Source organism: Puntigrus tetrazona, chromosome 16, assembly GCF_018831695.1.
Source record: "Puntigrus tetrazona isolate hp1 chromosome 16, ASM1883169v1, whole genome shotgun sequence".
Taxonomy (NCBI): Eukaryota; Metazoa; Chordata; class Actinopteri; order Cypriniformes; family Cyprinidae; genus Puntigrus; species Puntigrus tetrazona.
Window position 1 is genome coordinate 11,888,006 of NC_056714.1, and position 22,092 is coordinate 11,910,097.

General features: G+C 37.5%; 1 protein-coding gene across 1 annotated transcript; it reads left to right on the forward strand.

The window, feature by feature from the left end:
• The first annotated feature begins 482 nt into the window (after window positions 1–482).
• On the forward strand, window positions 483–13,879 carry ahr1a (aryl hydrocarbon receptor 1a). The gene is made up of 11 exons (XM_043261417.1): window positions 483–994; window positions 2,087–2,274; window positions 4,895–4,983; window positions 5,056–5,145; window positions 6,137–6,260; window positions 6,968–7,098; window positions 8,646–8,848; window positions 9,112–9,221; window positions 9,690–9,831; window positions 11,375–12,650; window positions 13,320–13,879. The coding sequence occupies exons 1-11, from the start codon at window positions 939–941 to the stop codon at window positions 13,443–13,445; spliced, it is 2,535 nt and encodes an 844-aa protein (XP_043117352.1). The 5' UTR covers window positions 483–938; the 3' UTR covers window positions 13,446–13,879.
• Window positions 13,880–22,092: the final 8,213 nt, after the last annotated feature.

Here is a 22,092-nt window from a genome sequence, read left to right on the forward strand (position 1 = left end):
TCATACTTGCATTAACATGCTTGCCTCTGACTTTGGTCTTTCTGGTGAAAATGTCATTACTGTATAAGCGGTTCTGCATTAAATCTCTATCTGTACACCCAACAGCAATTTAAAGCAAATCCAAGATATCCCTTCTGCCTATGCGTACACATTCTTTATTAATTACTTGATGTTTTTGTTGTTATTCTCAATGATAAATTAATATAAAATTGACTAAAATAGACAGAAAAGTGATGTAGAGGTTAGTAAGTGATGATGCCAGTATGCCCTTTTTTAATGTGTCATTAAAAAGTGCCTTGGTTTTGGTCACTAAAACCCAATTTTAACAGAAATTAATTCACAGCATTTAGGCCTATATAGTAATATTTTGTTACAGTTATTTGCAGCCTATGTTTCGAGTTATTTAGACATTTAGGTCCGAAAAGCAACGTTAGGTGGTTAGTGGGTGAGGGAGGGGCCCTGATCAGAATCAGACTGTCAAAACCAAACTATGGTCTGTCGTTTATTGACTGCAGAGAAACTGAGTTGGATCACTGCTGTCAAACCAAGTTAGCTAGGACTATGTTATTGTGTTAGTTTTAGGGTAGTATACTACAGCTGACTGCAAAAAAAAGAAGCAAAATGTGCGCTTCTTGAGTGGCAGTTAAGCTTTAGAAAGTTTAGGCAAAACTTAGCTAACATTAGTTTGACAGATAGCTTGTCAGTTTAGCTTAGCCATGACAGGGACGTGTTTATACCTGTCTCATGTCAACCACTGGACTTTAACTGTGGTCTAACGCAGGTGAATGTTTTAGATTTAAACAGCGCTACCGGCTAATGGTTAGTTAGTGAGCTTAATATTTGAGCAAAAAGCTAAACTAAATCAAGGCAGGTCAAGGTTAGCCTACTAGCACCGAGTAAAACCACTGACTAACCACGACTTTGTTTCTGTGGGAATTATGAGCAACAGTAACATTTATGCAAGTCGCAAACGGAGGAAACCTGTCCAGAAAAGGTAACAAATCATTGTTTTACTAAGGCCATGCTTAGTCGAACCCATGTATCCAGTTTAGGGTACTGTGAGTCTGTTTATCTAGCAGACAAGTGGCTCATTGCAGTGTGCATTTCTAGTCACAATAGTTATCTGAATATTTATTCAACGCGATTGAACTTCATTCGTGAAAATTATGTTATATCGCTGCACTTTCTCCGATGCTAGTCAGGCTCTTCAGGAAAACCTAGCGCCCAGACGTAGTGTTCGTGCTTCTTCTGACTTCTGTGAATAACTAGTTTGCATTTGTTACGTGACAAACTAACTAAACATTTGGATTTTCCATAACGCACCTTTGGCTGCAGTGTAATAATTTCCTACTTGGGAATACTGGTGTGATATTGATTAATCAAAATAATTCCGCTCGAATGAACTCCCAATTTGTGGAAAAGACAGATCTTCCCATTTTGCGAACAGGTGAAATAATCACACATTACAGCTTGTAGATGTACGTGTTTTAAATTATTTTATATTCATATGTTACGTTTTTTTCAGTTTATGATTGATAATGAACAATTTTGAATAAATAAAACGAGGTTAATTACTAAAAGGGTAACAGGGTTGTAAATGAGTAATTAATGACCAAATCTTTTCAGTAGATGTAACTGATAAGTGTTTAACTTGATTTGCTATTTGTGAGACTTTTATTTTGTGACTCATTTACCCAAATGTGGGCCATAAATGCAGTCTGAAGCAGAGGTGAGATAAACTATGTCCCGTAAATATGAACTCTATCCTTTATCAAACACACCTGAACAAGCTAATGTAGGTCTTCAGGATTACTAAATTACAGACAGGTGAGTTGGATCAGGACTGGAGCTAAACTCTATTCATCCTAAATTCTATGTGATAGTTGTAATTTTCAATATTGTTTAGGGCAGATAGGGTGGACAGTACTGAATATAAGTGAATGATAATAAATCCTTAATGTAGCAGTGTAATGTAATGTAACACACATCTGGGAAATGTAAAACTTTCTGAAATTTATAACTCAGAGGTTGGCTTTTGTCATATTCTGAAAATTACATAAAATCTGTATGTATTCTGCCTTGTTAGTGTGCAGCAGTCTCCTCCTGAATGTGCCAAATCAAATCCTTCCAAACGACACCGGGACCGGCTGAACGGAGAGCTGGACAGGTTGGCCAGCCAGCTTCCTTTCCCAAAGGAGGTTATATCCAAACTGGACAAGCTCACCATACTGAGGCTAAGTGTGAGCTACCTGCGGGTCAAAAGTCACTTCAATGGTAATGCATGATAAACGGAAGTTGCAGTTGTTTTTCGGTGTGGTAATCGATGTCAGTGTCCAATTTCTGACTGTACTTAAAGGAACAGTTCATATTAAAACAGTTCAAATTAAAATTCTGTCATCATTTACTCACCTTCAGGTAGTTTCAAATCTGTATGAATTTCTTGTTTCTGCTGAACACAAAGGAAGGCATTTTGAAAAAAGTTCGTAACCAGGTTGTTTTGGGTCCCCATTGCCTTCCATTGTAGGACAAAACACTGCGGACGTCAGTGGTGACGCAAACCAGCAATAGCCTCGCTTAGTTAATGCAGATGTGAAACATTATAGTGTTTTCTACAAACTTCTATCATACTACAGTTATGTTAACGATAACATCCAAAGACAACACTTTTTCTCCCCTGTGACTGATGAAAATGAATAAATCTCACATCATTTTAAGTAGTTCGAAATCCAGTTTGTTTCCTTATATGAGTGTCTGCCACATCTCAAGGCTTTTTGTGATATATTTCACCCTCAGTGGGAAAGAAGAGGCGCTTTTTCAAATAACAGGATACCTGTGGAGAGCAAAATATAAATTTGTACTCATATGCATAACTTTTTGGTGGAGGTCTGCTGAGAGCTGCATCAATAGCATTTTCTTTCAAAGAACCAAAAATGCATTTGTTCTGACAGGTAAATTTAACTTAATGATCACCCCGAGGCCGGCTCAGTAAAACTGGAATATGTTGTTTAAATCATTATCGTAAGAAGTTTACCTGGCTTTAGGCAACAGCTCTCAACATTAAGATACGGAGGAGTAGCGAATGCGAGCAGTTCCTCCTTTTGTTTGTGAAAGACTGAGTGCTTATCACAGGATATCCCGGTCCCTCAGCAGTTTTATCTGGGGATGACCCATATTTAGACGGCACAAGGAATATGCGAATAAGGATATTGCTTTGTAATATTGTTGTAATAATAGAAGAATGTGGCAAATTGTTCATTGTTCTGTTGGAATGGATATGCATTTTTTTTCTCTTGCAACTGGCCAAAAGATTAAATTTTGGTACTTGAGAAGAGATTATATAGTGCTATAGAGTTACAGTATATAATGCGCACAGTAAGAATAACCCGATGGCACAAGAATCATCATGTAGCTAGTAGAAGTAGAAATCTGAACTGCTGCCCTGATCAGTCCTTTGAACCTATCTTTATAATGTTAATCATTACGTTGTGTAATAACATTCCAAGAATAGACTTTTATAGAATTTTAAATCACAGTTTATTTAGTGCATGCATGCATTTCAGACAAGCCTTGCACAGTTATGTCTCAAAGGTACAGTTGTACATCCTTATTGAGATTTATAAAGGCAATAGTTCAAGTTTTGTTAACCAAGAAACTGTCGAGTGGAAAACATACCCAGAGCCATTTTCCAGGCAAGTTTCACAATCGTTATTTAGGGAATTGGGCAATATGAAACACACATAAAAGGCCAGCAACAGTGGTTGAATGAATTTTCATACCTGATTTCTCACAGCTCACGTCTCTCCTCTATCCTGACTAATGCAGGAGTGGAGGGATTCGAAAGAAACAGGCTAAGCAGGAGTGCTGATTGTTGCTTGTGTGTTTTGAGGGTAATTATTCCTACTCTCTGGGGCCAGTGCTAGGGAGGGCCTGGGTTTATTTGAGTAATTGAAACAGACTCGTGACCTCTTGACTTCGGTGAGAAGTTACAAAAAACAAAAATATTTGATAGTTACTGACTCTAGCAGCAGACTTTGACCTAAGGTGCTATGTGTGTAGCATCAAAGACCCTGCCGAGGTTTGATGTGAACCAGTGTGTGGGGATCTTTAGGGCTAGACATAGACAGATGTTGCATGAGAAGACTGCAAGAACACCATTTGAGATATGACCTTAATGTTTTACTGGCACACACTTCCAAATCCAGGGAGCTGTTGACACATGGACTATTAGTCACCTTTTAATCCATTAATGTCAACTAGGAAGTGGATGCAGTGGGTAGATTCATTGTTCTCAATATAAATGAGTTTTCCTGGCAGAATCAGAGTACTGTGTCTTCTTTCCATCGTTTAACGTTAATGTACGTTTCATACACTTGAAGAACTCTTGAAGTTCACAATTGATATATTTTATCAATTAATCAATTAGTTTAAAAGTGCATTTAATTTTTTTATCTATTCAAAAAAGTATACTTTTTTTATTTGCACCGTAAATACAGCTTGAATAAAGCTAATCTTTGATGTCAGGGTGAAATAACTGTCATGTTATGGGCCCAGTGTCTATGTTTTTACAGATACTTCCCTCATAACCACTCCATGAGCAAACATATCATGTGAAGTGTATTGTTAACCAGTGGGCATTATAATTTGCTTTGAGTTTTTGGTAGTTCAGATGCCAACAGTTTTGCCACATTACATTATTTTAGATTTTCCTCTCTTTGCTGATGCAGGAAATTCTTTTGCTCTTGTTTGATTATGCCTGATCAAGTACCCTCGTATGATATTATTACATACCATGAATTGCTATCCATAACTTCCTCAACATGTCTTTGATAAAGAATGTGTATTATCTGTTTTAGCTATTGTGCGAAGCCACTTTAATGCTTGTTTGTTGCTGCAGTGACCCTGAACTCAAAGAGCTCCAACCAGCTAGCAAATAACACTAAACCACACATACAAGAGCTGCCAGAGGGAGAATTGTTGCTACAGGTGAGCTCCTGTGTGTCCTGTGAAACCTTAATGTTTGAATCAAACCACAAGAGTCTAACTTTTTTTTTATAGGCAGTAAATGGCTTTGTGTTGGTGGTCACCTCCAATGGCACAATTTTCTATGCTTCACCCACCATTGAAGACTACTTGGGGTTCCATCAGGTTTGTACTGGTTTGCTTATATATTGTGTGGGTAGAAGAAACTGCAGCCCAAAGATTTCACACGTTTATGAAATGGTTTTCTGAAAACGATCCATATTCTTTTCGGTGCAGTGTACACATTACTTCTTCCTTTAGAGAATCTACTGTCTCAGAAGCATTTAGGGTTTATTACATGAAACATTATGCACTTGATTTAACACATTTGACTTGATGATTCAGTTGCTGTTGTGAAAAACCGTTGGAGAGAGATCTTAACCAGCTTTAGAATTTATTATATGTGAAATTCCAGCTTCTTCTCACAAACTTAATTCTAGTGTGAAACATTCTGTAGTTGCAGCGAGCTTCGGAAACCCTCCACCTTTCCCAGCTCCACCTGTATAGATCTGCAACGGGGGGATTCATGTATGTTATGGGGGTTATTTCATATGCAGCAGCATTCTTTCTTACGTGCTCACATAAGCATGTTGTGGGTGTATTTTCTGTACTGTATCTTGGTACTTATCAGATCTATTGCACCAAGATTAAACACAATAAAGGAATAGTTTACCCAACTTCATTTTCTTTGTTTTGTCAAACACAAAGGAAGATATTTTGAAAAAGGTTTGTAACCAGGCTGTTTTGGTCACCATTGACTACATACTATGGAAGTCAATGGTGACCCAAAACAGCCTGGTTATACACTTTTCAAAATATCTTTCTTTGTTTGAGAACAATGGATTTCGTACAGATTTGGAACTACGTGAGGTTGAGTAAATGATGACAGAATTTTCTTTTTTGGGTGAACTATTCCTTTAACATGAGTTTTCATGCAATAACTTGGATTAGTATGTTTGGGTGCCAGACAAAGCAGTCTCTGCTCACATTTAGATAAGAGACTGGTTGAAAAAAGGCGGTCTTCATTTCAGCACTGAGATTTGGATTTCTTAATGTAGTTTTGGTACATTTTGTAATCGTAATGAGCTGCTGTCAATCTGTGTGATTTGTTTTGCAGTCGGATCTCATCCATCAGAGTGTTTATGAGCTGGTTCACGCTGAAGACCGGGCTGAGATTCAGAGGCAGCTCCACTGGGCGCTCAACCCCAGCTGCACCCCAGACACCGGACAGCTAGTGCAAGGTAGAAAATAGCTAAACATCTCTCCAGACAGACCATGAGCAGACCCGGGCATTGTGCCTGAAAGATTCTGTCCCCATTCCATCAACACAGAGAGTCAAAGAAGATGGATTGCGTGTGTCTGCAAACAAAGTTTGACTAAGTTCCATTGTGAGAGATCTAGTCTATAATTTTAAGCAAATAAATCCTTTCAATCCTTGTCATTTTAAAATGTCATTTATTTTTTCTCTTTGTGTGAATTTTTACATTATATCATAGGCCATGTTTTTATCCATTACCATACTACTTTTTAGAAAACCAAAACATTTAAAAAGATGGTTTTGGGTTATATGTGCATGTGTGACAGACTCTAATGGCTGGTGTTTAAAGGCTGTGCCAGTTTGCTCTGGTTTCACTTTGGCCATTTCATTCTCAACCAAGCTGGATCAGTTTTCATTAGAGATCTAACACTTGGCAGATTGAAAGGCCTGTTATTGTCAGAACTATATACACAAGACGGCTGTCCCAGACAGCGCACACACTGAGCAATCATCCAGCCATCAGGAAGGACACTATTATATATGATAGAAATGCTTACACAGCACGGGCTGAAATTCTGCCACCAGTGCGGGGGCGCTATCTTCCTGTTTTTTTATTTTGTGTTGTCTTAGACAGTGCTGTATTAAAGCATGCTTTTCTCTATATTCAAGTTTTGTTTTGTTTCTGTCAAGTTTTTCAGGATGCACCATTGCCTCAGACGTACTACAGTCCAGAGCAGTTGCCACCAGAGAACTCCAACTTTCTGGAGCGGAACTTTGTTTGCAGGTTAAGATGTCTTTTGAACAACTCATCTGGCTTTCTTGTAAGTTGAGAATGATCATAAACACATTAAAGTGAGTAAATAGATTAAAATATGTGACCCTAGACCACAAAACCACTGGGATATATTTATATCAAAAATACATTTTTGAAAAATTGACCCTTATGACTGGTTTTGTTGTCCAGGGTCACATACAGACTTTAAATATTCACACCTGACACTTTTTGCTAATATTTTATTGTAAGTAGTGCTGTCAAACAATTAATCGCGATTATTTGCATCCAAAAATTAAAGTTTTTTTGGTTTATTATACATAAGTTTAATATATGAAAATAACTATTATATATTATGTGTGTGTATTTTGTGTATACATAATAAATATGCACAATACACATACATATAATATGTAAACAAAAACATTTATTTAGTATTTTATTAATTGTGATTAATCGTTTGACAGCAATAATTGCAAGAGATTTTACTTTGTTGATTTCCTTAGGCAGCAGATGAAGATTTTAGATGTGTATATAAAGAATACCTGATTTCAGTTCTAGTGCTTGCAAGACAGCAAAAAAACATTTGACCAAATTTTTACACCAAAATTCTATCCATAATTATTACAGTAACGTTAGTGCTGGATGCTCTGACAGTGTGATGGGAGCATTTAAAATGGAAAAGCAGAACATTTTATTTCGGATGCCTGTAAACAAAGAAAAGAAAAGAATACATGCAAGGCTGACATTTTTTACGGTACCAACCAAAGCTTAAGTCTAGTCAGAGCTCTCCTATGAATAAAGTTTAAGAAGTCAAAATTATATAGCATACCATAACAGACTGAAAGCCGAAACACAAGTTTGAATGAAGTCTATTCATTGAGCTGGATTCATTGCAAAAGATGAATACTAAGGGATTTAAAAAAAAAACTGTGCACCTCGAAAACCCTGTAATTAAGCATTTTTGCTGTAAACAATCATGTATTATAAATGAGTTTTCTTAGGAGTACTAATAAAATGTAATGTAATAATCTAGACTGAGGGCTGAAATTACTGAAATTATCTCGTGCTTCTATATACAAAGAAATTCCACACACAATAAAAGATACTTTTGTTCGCTTTGTTAGGAGCTAATATTAACACGCTCTGTGACTGTAAGGCTATAATTATGAAAGTGCTGTAAGGTTAAGGTCCTATCAGTTCATTTTTAGTTCACGACTTCCACATGGCGTGGAGTTAACTGCTGGATCATTTCTACATGTAGATTTCCTATCTCAAAAACGACTTTTATCAGATTTTTTTAAACAACACAAAATTAGATATTTTGATGAATGTTGTTGGTAAGCAAAGTGATAGGAAAGTGGTTTGGAACAACATGAGGGTGAGTAAACTATCCCTTTTAAGCACCACTTAGTACCTTAATCAGTCTTTTAGCACTTTAATCAGTCTTGCTTATCTCGGTCAAAAGATAGCAAGGTCTGGTGTCGTATGATGAGAAGGCTCAGATGGAATCACATTTTTTGTTTTAATTTAGAATTAACTAAATGCTATTCAATAGCATTTAATGTGTTAAATATGTGGCTTGTATTTTTATAGGCCATGAGCTTTCAGGGCCGTTTGAAGTTCCTGTACGGGCAGAATGAGAGGACAGCAGATGGGAAAGCCGTCCCTCCTCAGCTGGCTCTGTTTGCCCTGGCCTGTCCTCTGCAGCCGCCATCCATACTGGAGATCCGTACCAAGAGCTGCTTTTTCAAAACCAAGCATAAGCTGGATTTCACGCCCACCGCATGTGACACAAAGTAAGACATATAATCAGTATGTGTGAAGAAACTCCTGGATTTGTTCTTTGTCGCTTTTGTTTGTTTCAGTTGATTGTAAGGGCAATTTTTTTTTTCCGATTTGGGAATGATAAAAGTTAAAGATGAATGAAAGTAGCACTATATATAATTATATATAAAAATGTATTGGCTTGCGATTTTGGTGCAGCGTTCCTCTGCTTTCTCACTGTCAGTATCTCTCTCATTCATGTGTCAAGTCATGTGTTTTTTTTGTTTCTCCACAGAGGGAAGATTGTTCTTGGCTACACAGAGGAAGAGCTGTGTTACCGCGGCTCGGGCTATCAGTTCATCCATGCAGCTGACATGCTCTACTGCGCCGAGAACCACATGCGGAGTAAGACTCTCTTAAATCTCGCTCCAAACCAATGGGTTTCAACATTGCTTGTGTCAGGGACTAGAGGTCTAACTGCTGTCGAAATAATTGTTTTGGTCCTAAAGGTACCATTCACCAAAAGTTTAAAAATCGGATATTCATCCTCATTATATATATGTATTAATGTCCACACAACTACAATTTTACACTCCTAAATGTACAAAAATATGACATGATCTCTTTATATGATAAACAGATGTAATTTAATGAGTAAACATTGATCAAACTGCGTGCAACTCAAATATGCATGTTTGAGATACGACAACCAGTGACAAATATACATATACATATACATATACGTATATCTGTCTGCCTTTTAAAAGGAGACAGCTATCAAAAGGATGTGCTATTATTATTTTTAAAGGTAGCAAAATTAGTTGGCATTTTAGTTAACATTTCACATGATTAAATCATTTCTGTCCCCTGCAGTGATGAGGACAGGTGAAAGCGGGATGACTGTGTTCAGACTGTTGACAAAACAGAACCTCTGGGTTTGGGTGCAGTCCAACGCCAGACTTGTCTACAAAAATGGCCAACCAGACTGTATCATCGCCTCACAGAGAGTCATCACGTATGCTCTTATTTGTGTCTTTATCTTTTGTATTGAACATGTTTTCTTTGTCTTTTTGTAACTATATATTACTTATAGTTATATTAAATTAGTACTTATATTAAATATGTAATTGCAGATTATTTTTATAATATAGTAAGTTCTAAAAGTCAGCATTAATTATATTTTTTATATTTTTTAAACTTTTTATATGCTAAATACACATTATTGATCTTTATGTGAATGATTCATCCACTCATGTAATATTTGTAATTTTTACATTTGTAATGAGATCTCAGTGTAATAGATCATGAGAATTACATAAATAAATAAATTGGATTTTGTGCCTTGGAATCAAAAAAAGAGAACTTGAGAATGCAGGGATGAGGTTTAAGTGAATGATAGAAGTCTGGCATACATTACCAGATATATTATATTACCATATTCACTTAAAGGGGTCATATGATGTTGCTAAAAAGAACATTTGTGTATTTGGTGTAATCATATCTGCAAACTTGTTGCTTTTCACCGAAATTTGCCGTTTTGAATCAAAATATGCCATTTATGTGAATCGCCCAGATCCGAAGAGCTTATTTATTTTTAGTCTAGGCAGAGAGAGTAGACCGTGATGTGAACATGATTGACACAACGTGAGTTTGTATTTATTTTTCAAAATGCAAAAATTTCCATTCAGTGTGCAAAACGGAGCGGCTGTGAGATGAGGTGTGTTCGATCAGAAGCAGCAGCACGCAGGCCGGTCGCTGTATGACATCAGAGCACCGTGAGAGCTACAGGGAGCAGGTGGCTCTGCATGCTTTGAATCTCTCTCACGGTGCTTTGATCAGTCTGTGCACGGCTGCTTCAAACCCAACACAACTCATCTCACAGCCGCTCCATTTTGACACACTACACTCAAAGCTGCATATCGTCATTGTGGTGATTTCTTAATTGTGAGTTATGCCGACACAAAGTTCGCAATTTGTAACTGAATACAATATTGACTGCGTAAGTTCGCTAACAAAGTTTCAATCAAAGCAGATATTTCAACTGAATGAATGAACGTTTTTAACAAATTAAGTGTTTTAAACATTTATCTTATAAAATTATGTATGCATTCGAAATTCTGGGGGGAAATCCCTCGGTGTCCCCCAAAAATGTCGGGCTCTTTGAATCAGACTAAATCTTTGGACTGGAGCTTCAAGTTGTCATTATCATCTTTTCTCAAATTATTAATTATAAATTAGTCTGTTTCAACATTTATTTTTATTTTTTTACGAAAGGCTAAAAATTCACATCATTTTCACTTACGTCTTCCCTCACTTTGCAATTTTAAAATTAAGGTTCAGCTTTGAAAATCTCTGCTTGACTTACATTGAGCATGCTATAAATGTAACTTCTGGAGATAAGATTATATTTGTATACTTAATTGTGACTGGCCTGTATACTTATGTTTGTTTCAATTCTGAATGGTGGTTTTTTCTTGTTTTTTCATATCTGTAGACAGCTAAAAATGTACTTTCCTTAGGTGTGTTCCTTTTATAATGAGTTGTTCTGTCTTTTTTAGGAACGAGGAAGGTGAGGAGAACCTGAGAAAGCGTGCTATGATGCTTCCTTTCAGCTTCACTACAGGAGAAGCTGTTCTCTATGACATGAACTTGCCAATATCTCAGGGTAACACCATACCCTCTGATAGCAGTGCTCTGGATGATAGAACCACTGGTACTATAAACCCTGACTCCCTGCTGGGCTCCATGCTGAAGCAGGATGAGTCGATTTATGTGTGTCCTGCAGACGAGCGCTCTGTATCAGTACAGGATTTGGAGAACGGGGATCTTGGTGGGATCTTCTCTAGTAATTGGCAGGAAAGTGCTCTTTCACTATCTGAAAGCTCTCTTTTCAAATGTGAGCCAGTTGTAAACTCTAGAGGAGACGACAGCTGTGAGATAATGAACTTCATGGGGAGTTTAGGGATCAGTCCAGAAGATGTAAAGTTCCTGCAAGATGAACTGTTCCACAGGATTGACCTCGGTGAACATAACGATGTGGCAGACCTCACAGATGGCATCTTCTCCTACGTACAACACTCTCTCAGGACGAAGACAGACTGTATAATATCTGGTGACAGTCTCAAGGGGAAGGATCTCATCGGGAAGCCTATGCAGACCTTCACACCTTCACAGCGAGCATCTACATTACTCTTACAGGATTCAAGTGATCCTCTCACATTAGTACCTCAGCAACAACAGATGACTTTCATAGAAGAACATCCTAAAGCAAATACACAACATTTCACACAAATACAAAGTCACAGTGAACTGCAGGCCACACCAGATCTCCAAAACGATTCTCACGGACACCGACACAAAACGTCACAACACTACAACGGGACAAGAATCACACCATGTGAACTTTCACACGTGACAGCACAAAAACACCAGCTTCAGACCGTGATACAGCAGTCGCAGTGCTCATACCTTGCTCCTCTTCATCTGCTGGAGTGTAAAACTCTCAAAAATGATCAGGTTTGTGGGAACCTCCCTGAAGGTCTGGTCAGCAACACTCTGCAGGTTCCTCCTCTCTTCCAGCCAGAGCTCCAGCAGCCCAGCAGCTTTTACCTGGAATCGCCCCTTCCGGATCTGAAGCACCCTTACAGAAACCATATGAGCACTGTGTCCTTCAGCTGCTCTTCACCGTATATCACTGCAGGTGACACAGGTACGAGCGAGCTTGAAGTGCTGCTCAGTGGCCTGGATGGTGATGTGGAGAGAAACGGACACTCAGGACCAAACAGAGGAGTGGGAGTCGGATCAAATCTGGATAAACAAGATTACATAGGCCAGGTAAGAACCTCATTTACCTTCACTCTTAAGCATAAAGGTTCTTCATTGTCACCTGTGGTTCCATGAAGAACCTTTAGCATCAGTTGAAGCTTTCCATTGCACAAAAGTTTCTTTATAATGGAAAAGGTTTGAAATGGGTCTTGACACACATGAGACATGATTCTATTACGGGCTGATAACCGAATGAGTCTTAGAGGAACCCAAAATAACGGCACTACTGCAGAAATCCATTGTTATTAGGTGGATCTTATGGTTCTTTGATGTTTAGATATCTAAAGTGTGATGAAATCAATATTTGTAATAAAACCTTATTGTATGGACTTAAAAATAATTAGAGCTGGTTATCTGTACACATTTCCAGATTCCAATTCACAATCTAACATGGTACATTATGACCAAATTTATTTGATATTCTAACCCAAATTATAATTACTGCTTATTACTACTTTACTTGTGTAAAACTAATTATTGTATGTGTAGATTCATTATACGGACCTGCTGAAAAGAGCAATTTGTACTACACTGGTTGCACTGTACGAGTTAATCAAAAGAACCAGTTCACCACTTTACAGTATGCTATTGTTTACAGCCCATTCACTTTAAGCCTTTTGCTGCGAGGCTGTAAAGTCAGTGCTGGAAAAATCTTGCACTAATTATTGTGATTTTCAGTTTCAGAATGGAGGCCACACAAACTATGCGATGGAGAGTAACACGACACATCTGGCACAGCATCCCGACCAGCATCAGAAAAACAGCAGACCTCATCCAAACCTGTCTTTAGGAGGATACTTGTGACTGATCAACTGACAGTCATAAATAAACTTCATACCTATCTGGGATGATCAGTTGGCTGTGGTCATACTAACCCATAATACATGGACCAGAAAAACACACCAGCAGACTACAGGAAGAGGAAGAGGAAGCAGAAACTGGGGTGAAGGAAAGGCTGAAAATGGACAAATGTCCTGTGGCTTAGCTTGACGTCTAAGATGAATGAAGAAGCAGCCTGTTTGTATCAGTTAGATATTAGAATCATTCATCAGTGGCTTTTCTCTTATATGAACAGTGCTGTCAGAGTACTTTGATAAATCTCTCTTTAAATGTCTCTCTTGAGATGTTGCAAATCTATTGGCCTGTCAAAAGTGTGTCTCAAAGCAATATATACAGTGTGCGCTGTAAATAGCCTTCAGCAAATGCCAAAAAGCTTTTTTTTTTTTTGTTATTTTAAATATGCAGTAACATTTATAAAGTAGTACGGTATAGCTATTTAATTTCACATGATAGTTTGTTAAGGGCCAAATATTATTTTATTCACTCAATGCTCACTAACTTCCCGTTGGCAGTATTTTCAGTTGAGCTGAGGATTTTTCAATATTTTGTGGGTTTTTTATTGCCTTCGATTTTTGTAATGATTTGCACTGGTGGTGGGTAATCAGGGTAATGAGGAAACTGTGTAGGTCTCCCTAAACTGTCATTTGTATAGTAATTAATAATTTTATGATCGTTTTTTTCTTTGAGGGAAGCTATTAAAGAAAACCAGACACATGTAGCACTTGCAGCTGTTTAGCTTCACAGAAGACAGACTTTGACCAAACCGAAATCAAACGATGTTTGGTTTAATAAAAAAAAGCTGTAGTCAAAGAAGCTGTACTGTTATACAAGCAGCTGAGGTATTTTGATGGGTTCCAAACTGGAAAGAAAAAACTAAGCCCTTCTCCAAAAAAGGGGTCAGTAATATTTTTAAGACTTATTTCTATGATGTTAATGTTGAATTTTCAGTGGTCATTACTTAAGTCTTCAGGATCCTTCAAAAATCATCCTAATATGCTGATTTGTTGCTCAAAATACATTTATTTCTTCTTTATCTTGAAAACAGCTGCTAAATATTTTTGTGGAAACCATAATGCATTTTTTCACCATTCTTTAAATATACAGTTCGAATAAAATGTATTTTGTTTGAAATAAAAGTCTCACATTAGATTGGAAATGTCTTTACTGTCACTTTTGATTGATGTGTGCTTGCTGAATAAAAGCATTCATTTTTTAATGCTGTACTGATTCTAAACCTGTACAGCAGCATAAATACCTTCCCTCTGTAAAATAACGAGTACTACTAATAATATAAATCAGTTTGTTCACCTTGCATCCATCTGAACCTGCGATTCCACTCATTTAGACGAAACACAAGAAAAGCTTCTAGTGCCTCGGAAAAATCTTTATATAACAATTGTAAATCTTACAAAGCGTCTGTGTGATTATGAATGTGGCATCATGGATATTGAATGATATAGAAGTTGAGCTGGAAGTCCGTTTCAGACGTTTCCTGTTGTTTGTCTCCTCTCGGAAGATGCAACACCGCCCTCTGCTGGTTGACAAAGTATTTACAACTTTCTCACATTGAGTATTCATTAACACTATTCATGAAACTATTCAGCATTCAAAACGATCTCAAAACCGATTTCACGAAACGATTAAGTATTCAAAACAATACCGCATACCGACTTGTACAAACTTGAAACATCCAGTCATACAGTTTGGTCCAACACTCTTGTCAGACTCAAACTGGCCTCAGATGATACACAAACCTATCGACTGGAACACATAAGATCAATTCAAAACACTGTTATAAAAACAGGAGCCCTTTTGGGAGCCCTTTTGCTAGTCAAAGTCTGTTAGTATATGACATAAAAGGGATACAGTGAAATCCAGCAATAAACGTTCACGTTTACTTTCACTAAACTACTGCAAAGCTATTTCAAAGCAAATGACAAACAGTAGAAGAGAAAGGTCCGAGGAACATTGGAATATAATGTCAGTTACTGTGAATGAATGAATTCATTCAGCTTCCTCAGCCAAACTGCATTACAGCGTTGGTAGTATCCTTATTTGTTACAGCAGTTTCTTAGTCTTCTGAAAAAAGACTTCCCTAGACAGTCGTCTCTTGGTTCTGCAAATATAGACTGCTTGGCCATAAATCAATTCAACGGTTAGGAGTTTGAGGGTGTACGACATGTACTTCATATTTACTGAACGTAGAATAATGAGAGTTTTCTCATGTGAAGTACTGCTGCTATGTACTGCATTACGTGTGCGAGTAGCGAAACCTTGAGCCTGTAGGCCAACTTCCCTCACGGTCAGTCCATGCTGAAGAACACGGACAACTGTAGTGCTTTCTATTTCATCAGGAACAAATGACCTTTGACCTCAACCCGCCCATTCCTCTTTGTCTCCCACTACCAGGACTCATTTTCCAAAACTCATCATCGCTTGTGCTCTTGTTCATATCATTCTGAGATTTGGGCAAGGTTTGGCGTTTCAATGAATTCATGAACTTTTCATGATTGTTTTACTGTTTAAATTATGCAAATCACCTACTGTTTATATAGCTTTAAGGTATGCGCCTCTCTAAAAAAACCGACTTTCTTTCTACTTCAAAATTATTTTAAGCCAGTGTCTATTCATGAATGACAAGTTAATGGTCTGTCAGAGCAGCTGAGACCGCAGCTGACTAATGTGATGGATATTTCGATATATATAGAGTACAGTGACAGCTAAAATTGATTTTTTTTCCCTCGGGTTGCGAGGAGTAATATGTATAAAAGAAAGTACGTTTTGTAAAACAGGGTTTTATTTAGTTTTACAGCTAATGGTGTCATAGATTTGGGGACCGGCCCATTCGGAGCAAGATAATCCCTATGGATTGGGCTCCATAAGCCCCATAAGACCTCGCTAACACCAGCTGGAATTTGCCTTCAGAAGGGCTGGAGGTTCCCACAAATTGAATTAGTAGACGGCTAGCAAAAAGAGGGTGGAGGCAGGCCGGAGGACACAGAGCGGGTCAAGCCCTGACTCTGTATTCACTCCTGTCCGATGAGACCTGCTGACCTCTGAACCTTGTACTTCCTGCCAGGTTTATGCTTCATTGTGGAGATGAACATGTGCAATAAGCATCATCAGTGGCTTTGTCTGTCTGAAACAAAAGGGTCTCACTTCGACTTGTGTGCACAAGCTCTTTTGCATTACCTTTTTTTTTTATATTGCCATGGCATTTAAGTTGGCTCATTATAGTTGGAACTACAATTGTGAGCTTTGCAACATTTTTGTATTTTCAACATTTCTACACACAACCACTTATTGTAGGTATATTGTGTAGCAAAGAAGCCGTATTCTCACATTTCCATTCAAATTGATGTTAATTATTCTGTATGTGACATTATATACGCTACAAGTCAAAAGTGTGGACACATTTAAATACATGCATATACTATAAATATATTTAGTAATTTTTAGTAGCGACAATGCCATTTCTTTTTATTTAGTTTATTCATATATTTATTTGACTGGGTTTTCAGGGTTTATTCATCAATAATTAAATTAAAAAAATGAAACAAATTAAATTAAAAACGGCTAAAAATAACAAAATAATCACACAATGAGTCTTCCATGTGGTTAAGAACATATTGTCAAACAACAAATTGTATGATTTTACTTGATTTTTACTTTGGTTTTTACTGAATATTGGTTGGATTTTTTTTGTTTAAGCTTCATCTTAAAAAATCTAAAAATGTGTGTTTGTAGGTATATATATATATATATATATATATATATATATATATATATATATATATATATATATATATATATATATAATAATTTTAAAAATCAAAACATAATGCAAAACTGAAATCTTAATACAGTTTAAGATGTATCCCAGGATGCACTTCATGAAGAGTGCATACTGTAGATTTAATTTAGTCAAAAGATGGCCTCTATGAAGAAGCAAACAACAAAAAAAAACCTAATTCCCATATTGTACGTAACTCTTACTCTTACATTTGTTACTTTATAGTTTTGAGAACTTTACTGTCGCTTTAAAATGTGGAAAACAAAGACAGTGCGTATAAAAATATTGCATATTCAATATTTGTGCAAGAAAGAAAGCTGTGTACATTCATTTATGGTGAGCAAACTAATATTGCCTCAGCAGAGCAGTTTAAGACAGATCTGAGAAAAGATGGGGACTCTGGGTCAAGGGCCCAGCTTGGCTTCTGGGAGACTCCCAGGCCGTCAGCATGAGGAATAGCAAACAGCTGGTTAGAGGAGATCACAAACACGCACACGCACACACATACACACTCTCACTGGTCCTCCAGCTGCTGGACGTGGAAGAAAGGAGAAGGTGAGAGAAGAAGAAAGGATATAAACACCAAGACAGAAAGGACACAGGGTTCAAACAACACCTTGTACGGAGGACCACTGGGCTACCAATTTGCTCCTAACAAGCATTCAGGCAGCATGACGTGAAACGTGACATCCCGCTGGAGAAGCTCTGGAGAAGGGTGACCCTCTTCCGCAGCCGTCAGCAGTTGGACAGAAGCTGTAAAGCAGGCGGAGACAGAGAGGAACGCGTTTGAAGTGACATGTAAAAATGTGAAGCCCAAGACAGCTGTGGATTTATGACGATGACAAATCTGTACATAATCGGGGCTAATCGCAACCCGCCCCGACCCCCACCCCTCACCCTCAGGAGGGATGAAAGCGTCCCTGTCCTACTGTGTTCCCAACAGACATCAGTGACAGACGGTGAAGGAGTGCCAAAGACCTTGGTGTTATGAGCCATAACTGATCATTCAGGTCTTTAAAGACAAACCGGCCGTAGGCTCTGAAACGGACCAGAAGTTTTTCAGTTGTTGTGATTTGAACAGTAGGTGGCAGTCTTCCTCTTCCTCAAATTGGAGGCAAAAAACAGCAGGTGCTTGATATGAAGTTCTGTGCAAAATGAATTTGCCACTAAATCTTAAGAAGACATAATAAACAGTTAGTTCAGCCAATAAACAGTGGCCAAAAATTATTTGGACTCACAAATCAAAATGAATGAATGTCACAGTACTAAATAACAAAATACCAAAACATGAAATTAAAAGGATGGATTTTTATAATATTCCATAGTTAGGATTTTACAAATGGCCACCTTGAACTGTTTGGTAACCAAGATTTTTCAGTATTCTTTTGTTTTCAACAGAGGTTTGGATAAATTGTAAAAAACAAAACAAAAAATCAAATCACTTTTTTGTAATTTAGAATAATAACAGGGGATTGTGATTCATGCAGAGAGAGAGATAGATACCGTAGATCAACAAATAGATTGGATTTAATTTAGTTTTATTTAAATGGCAGATAAGCATATATTATTAAAATACTTGAATCAGTCAGACTATAATGATAAAGTAGTTATTGTAGGGCATTTGAGTGGAATAATATGTGTATGTACTGTAATCATAATATATTTCATAATATATTTCAGTGTATATCTCATAGAATTAGACTAATTCACAAGTGTCTCTTCGAGTGGGTTTCTGTTATTTTATTTGAGTGTCATCAGTCAATTATTGAAATGTATTATTTGTCAACATACATAAATTTACACAGAATTTAATGCAGCATTTTATATCAGTAACACCTTTTATACATAAAACCAACATCATATCAAATGTATTTTACATATTCTGTCAAAATTACATGACACTTACAAGATTCTTGTCTGAGGGCGTCTTCTTACATCAGCAGTGTGGCACGATGGCCCTTTTATATTAAATTGCATGTAGGCCTTCAGCAAAATCAAACGATACAACACTTCACCTGCTTCGTTGGAGAACTTAAAGTGTCCTCCTTTGAGCCGATTGGTCGATCGGTCTCATTTTCATTTCATCGTGCCTGTAACGCTTTTTGCACAGCGCTAGCATCTAATGGGCGGAGAATAAATTTGCATTTTCATTCAAACCGACGCGAAAAGACCAACAAGGGGACGGGCGGTATATGCTAATAATTAAAAACGACCTTTCAACGAGTCAACTTCATACAAGGTGCACTTTCAGATTTAAAACTCTGCAGGATGTTTTCATTCACTTAGAGCTGTGTTGCGCACCGCATGAAAGGCAGATTTGTAATTTTCAGAATATGGGGCGGAAGACATTCAATGCACATTCTTTCAAGAAACAATCTAAAAGACGGCCAGCCTTTGCCTCATGTTCTAGTATGTTTTCGAGTCCGCAGGGGACGTTTAGTCTCCATCAGAGCCCTCGTTCCCAGACACAATACAGAGCCAGGATAAACACCACTGTGGCAGCCGTACACCTGCACAAACCGGCTCCCTCCCCCTCATACTGCAGCACAATAAACTACGTCATCCATCAGAGAAACTCCCTACTGCATCTCTTCAACCTCAGACAAACGCGGGGAGAGGAGATGGTATGGAGATGGAAAATGTGCACCCTGGGGGACGAATTTTTGTTTATGCGCAAGGTGATGAATTTACAGAGGTAGCGGAGGGAAACTCTCAGCTTAAGTTGACATGCGATGCAACGCAGTGCTCCTGGCCGGAGACCAACGCTTGAGGTTAGGCACCGGAATAAGCTTAACGCAGACATTAAACGGACACCTGTACGAGATACACAAGGCCAGAAATTCAGTTCGAAGCGGTAAGAAGGTAAAACATGTTCTGGAAAGAAGAACAGAGAACAGTGCAAATAAAGAAGCGAGCTCAAAAAACGCCGCTCTATAATTTTACAAAACGCTCCTGCACGAAAATAACTCAACCATAAGCTGTTATTTTGAGGTCATTGCATGCAATAAACTCAGGACACTGTGATGATCTAAGCATGAATCTGTTGTGTATTTGAATACATTGACTTGCTTATCATGAGTGAGTAAAAGGGGAGAAACTAAAAATAGTGCCTCTTCTAATTTAGCACCATTTAAATTAGATGGCTATTTTCCGTTATCTCTCATAGATACGCATGAATAGAAACCACAATTAGCCCATGCACTCCAGACGCAACAACCTTTCCGCCATCTTGGGATGGGATCACTCACAGTGAATCATAAATCATTTTTCCAAGATGTCGCAAAACTGTGCAGCTCCTAGTTTTAAAAACACCCAAAATTTTAATTCCCCAAGAAATGGCATAAACTTCCCAGCTGAAAATGTGTCCTCATTTGTAAGTAGATAGTGTTTAGAAGTGTAATAAGTGTAAATGTCCTTTGTCACGTTAGCTAATGTTTTCATTTTGTATAAGGATAGTTTAGTAAGTCGTAAAACGTAAATCAAGTTTCTGAACCTTGGTGAAAGCCTTGCTTTGAAAGACAGCGAGCATCCAAAATATCTTAATTTGTCCAACAAAAACAACCCTGTGGGTAATTTGCGCAAGCACCTTATATGGCTCATATTTACGGTTTTATGTTAAGCAAAAATAATAATAATAATGACAGTTTTCAACAGGGAAATTGTCTGTTTATTAGTACTTTCAAAGCATTTTTTCTTTCTGACCATATTCTAAGAAGCAAATAAAGAGTTCATTGAGGCAGAAGTCATAGTTAATAGTTAACATTAAATAAAGCGTGAGCGGAAATTAGCATCCACACCAAACCACAAGAGTTCTGGTTATTAGAATTGAATATCGCAAATTAAAAACGGTAAATTTTCCGTCTTGCAAAGTCTGATTAATTTGAGTGATTAATAACAGATTAATAATTTGTTTCACAGATTTAACTTGGCTTTTGTAAAATATATATATTTAATGTATAAAATAAATAAATCACATACATTTTAAGTTTGATACTGTAATTGAGAACCTTTTTAGACAAAGAAAAATATGGCTCTAATTAAAATTAACCATTAAATAACTGCAATGTATTTAGCTACTTTTTGCTTGCAGCTTGTCCTGTAATAACTATATTATAACACTTATAATATAACCAGTCATATCTCCAAATAAAGGTTTAATAAAAGAGAGCTAGCTATGTTGGATGAAGGAATATTACATTAAAAACCTTACATATATTGACAAGCAATTAAACTTGTGGTGATGAAACGGGAAAGTAGTAGATTACACAGACGCACACAAATCTCACACTTTCTGTCCCCAGATCAACATAGTCTCACTTTTACTCAAGTGTTTGGATGATAATTAATCATGTTTCTGCAGTTCTGACAGCATGTGTGATGAAAGTCAAGAAATTACTGGTGACTAAAAAAAAATCACAAGGACAGCTCACTGGAAGGTTGACTAAATCAGGTGAGACATGGCTAAAAAAATCCCCCGGGTAGAGTATTTTAATGCCGTTAATATATACATAGTCAGAAGGTCTCTGGTTCTGTTGGCTCTCATTGAATGTAGCATTCTCTGTACAATGTGCAGCGTTCCCGACACCGAGCAGCTTTTGCCTGATGAAGCCCAGTAGGTGTATGATTCTCCAGTCAGATGGCTTGAGGGGGCAGTGTCATCGCCATACTGCCAACTAAAGTCCTTGTGAACCCAGGATCATTCTCACCACAGATTTGTGTGAGTTGGAAATGTAAGAACGACATATTCCAGCAGGTCTACAAATTTCTTCGGATACATAATGGCAACTCTTAATGACTCTTTCTTACAATTATGTGTCA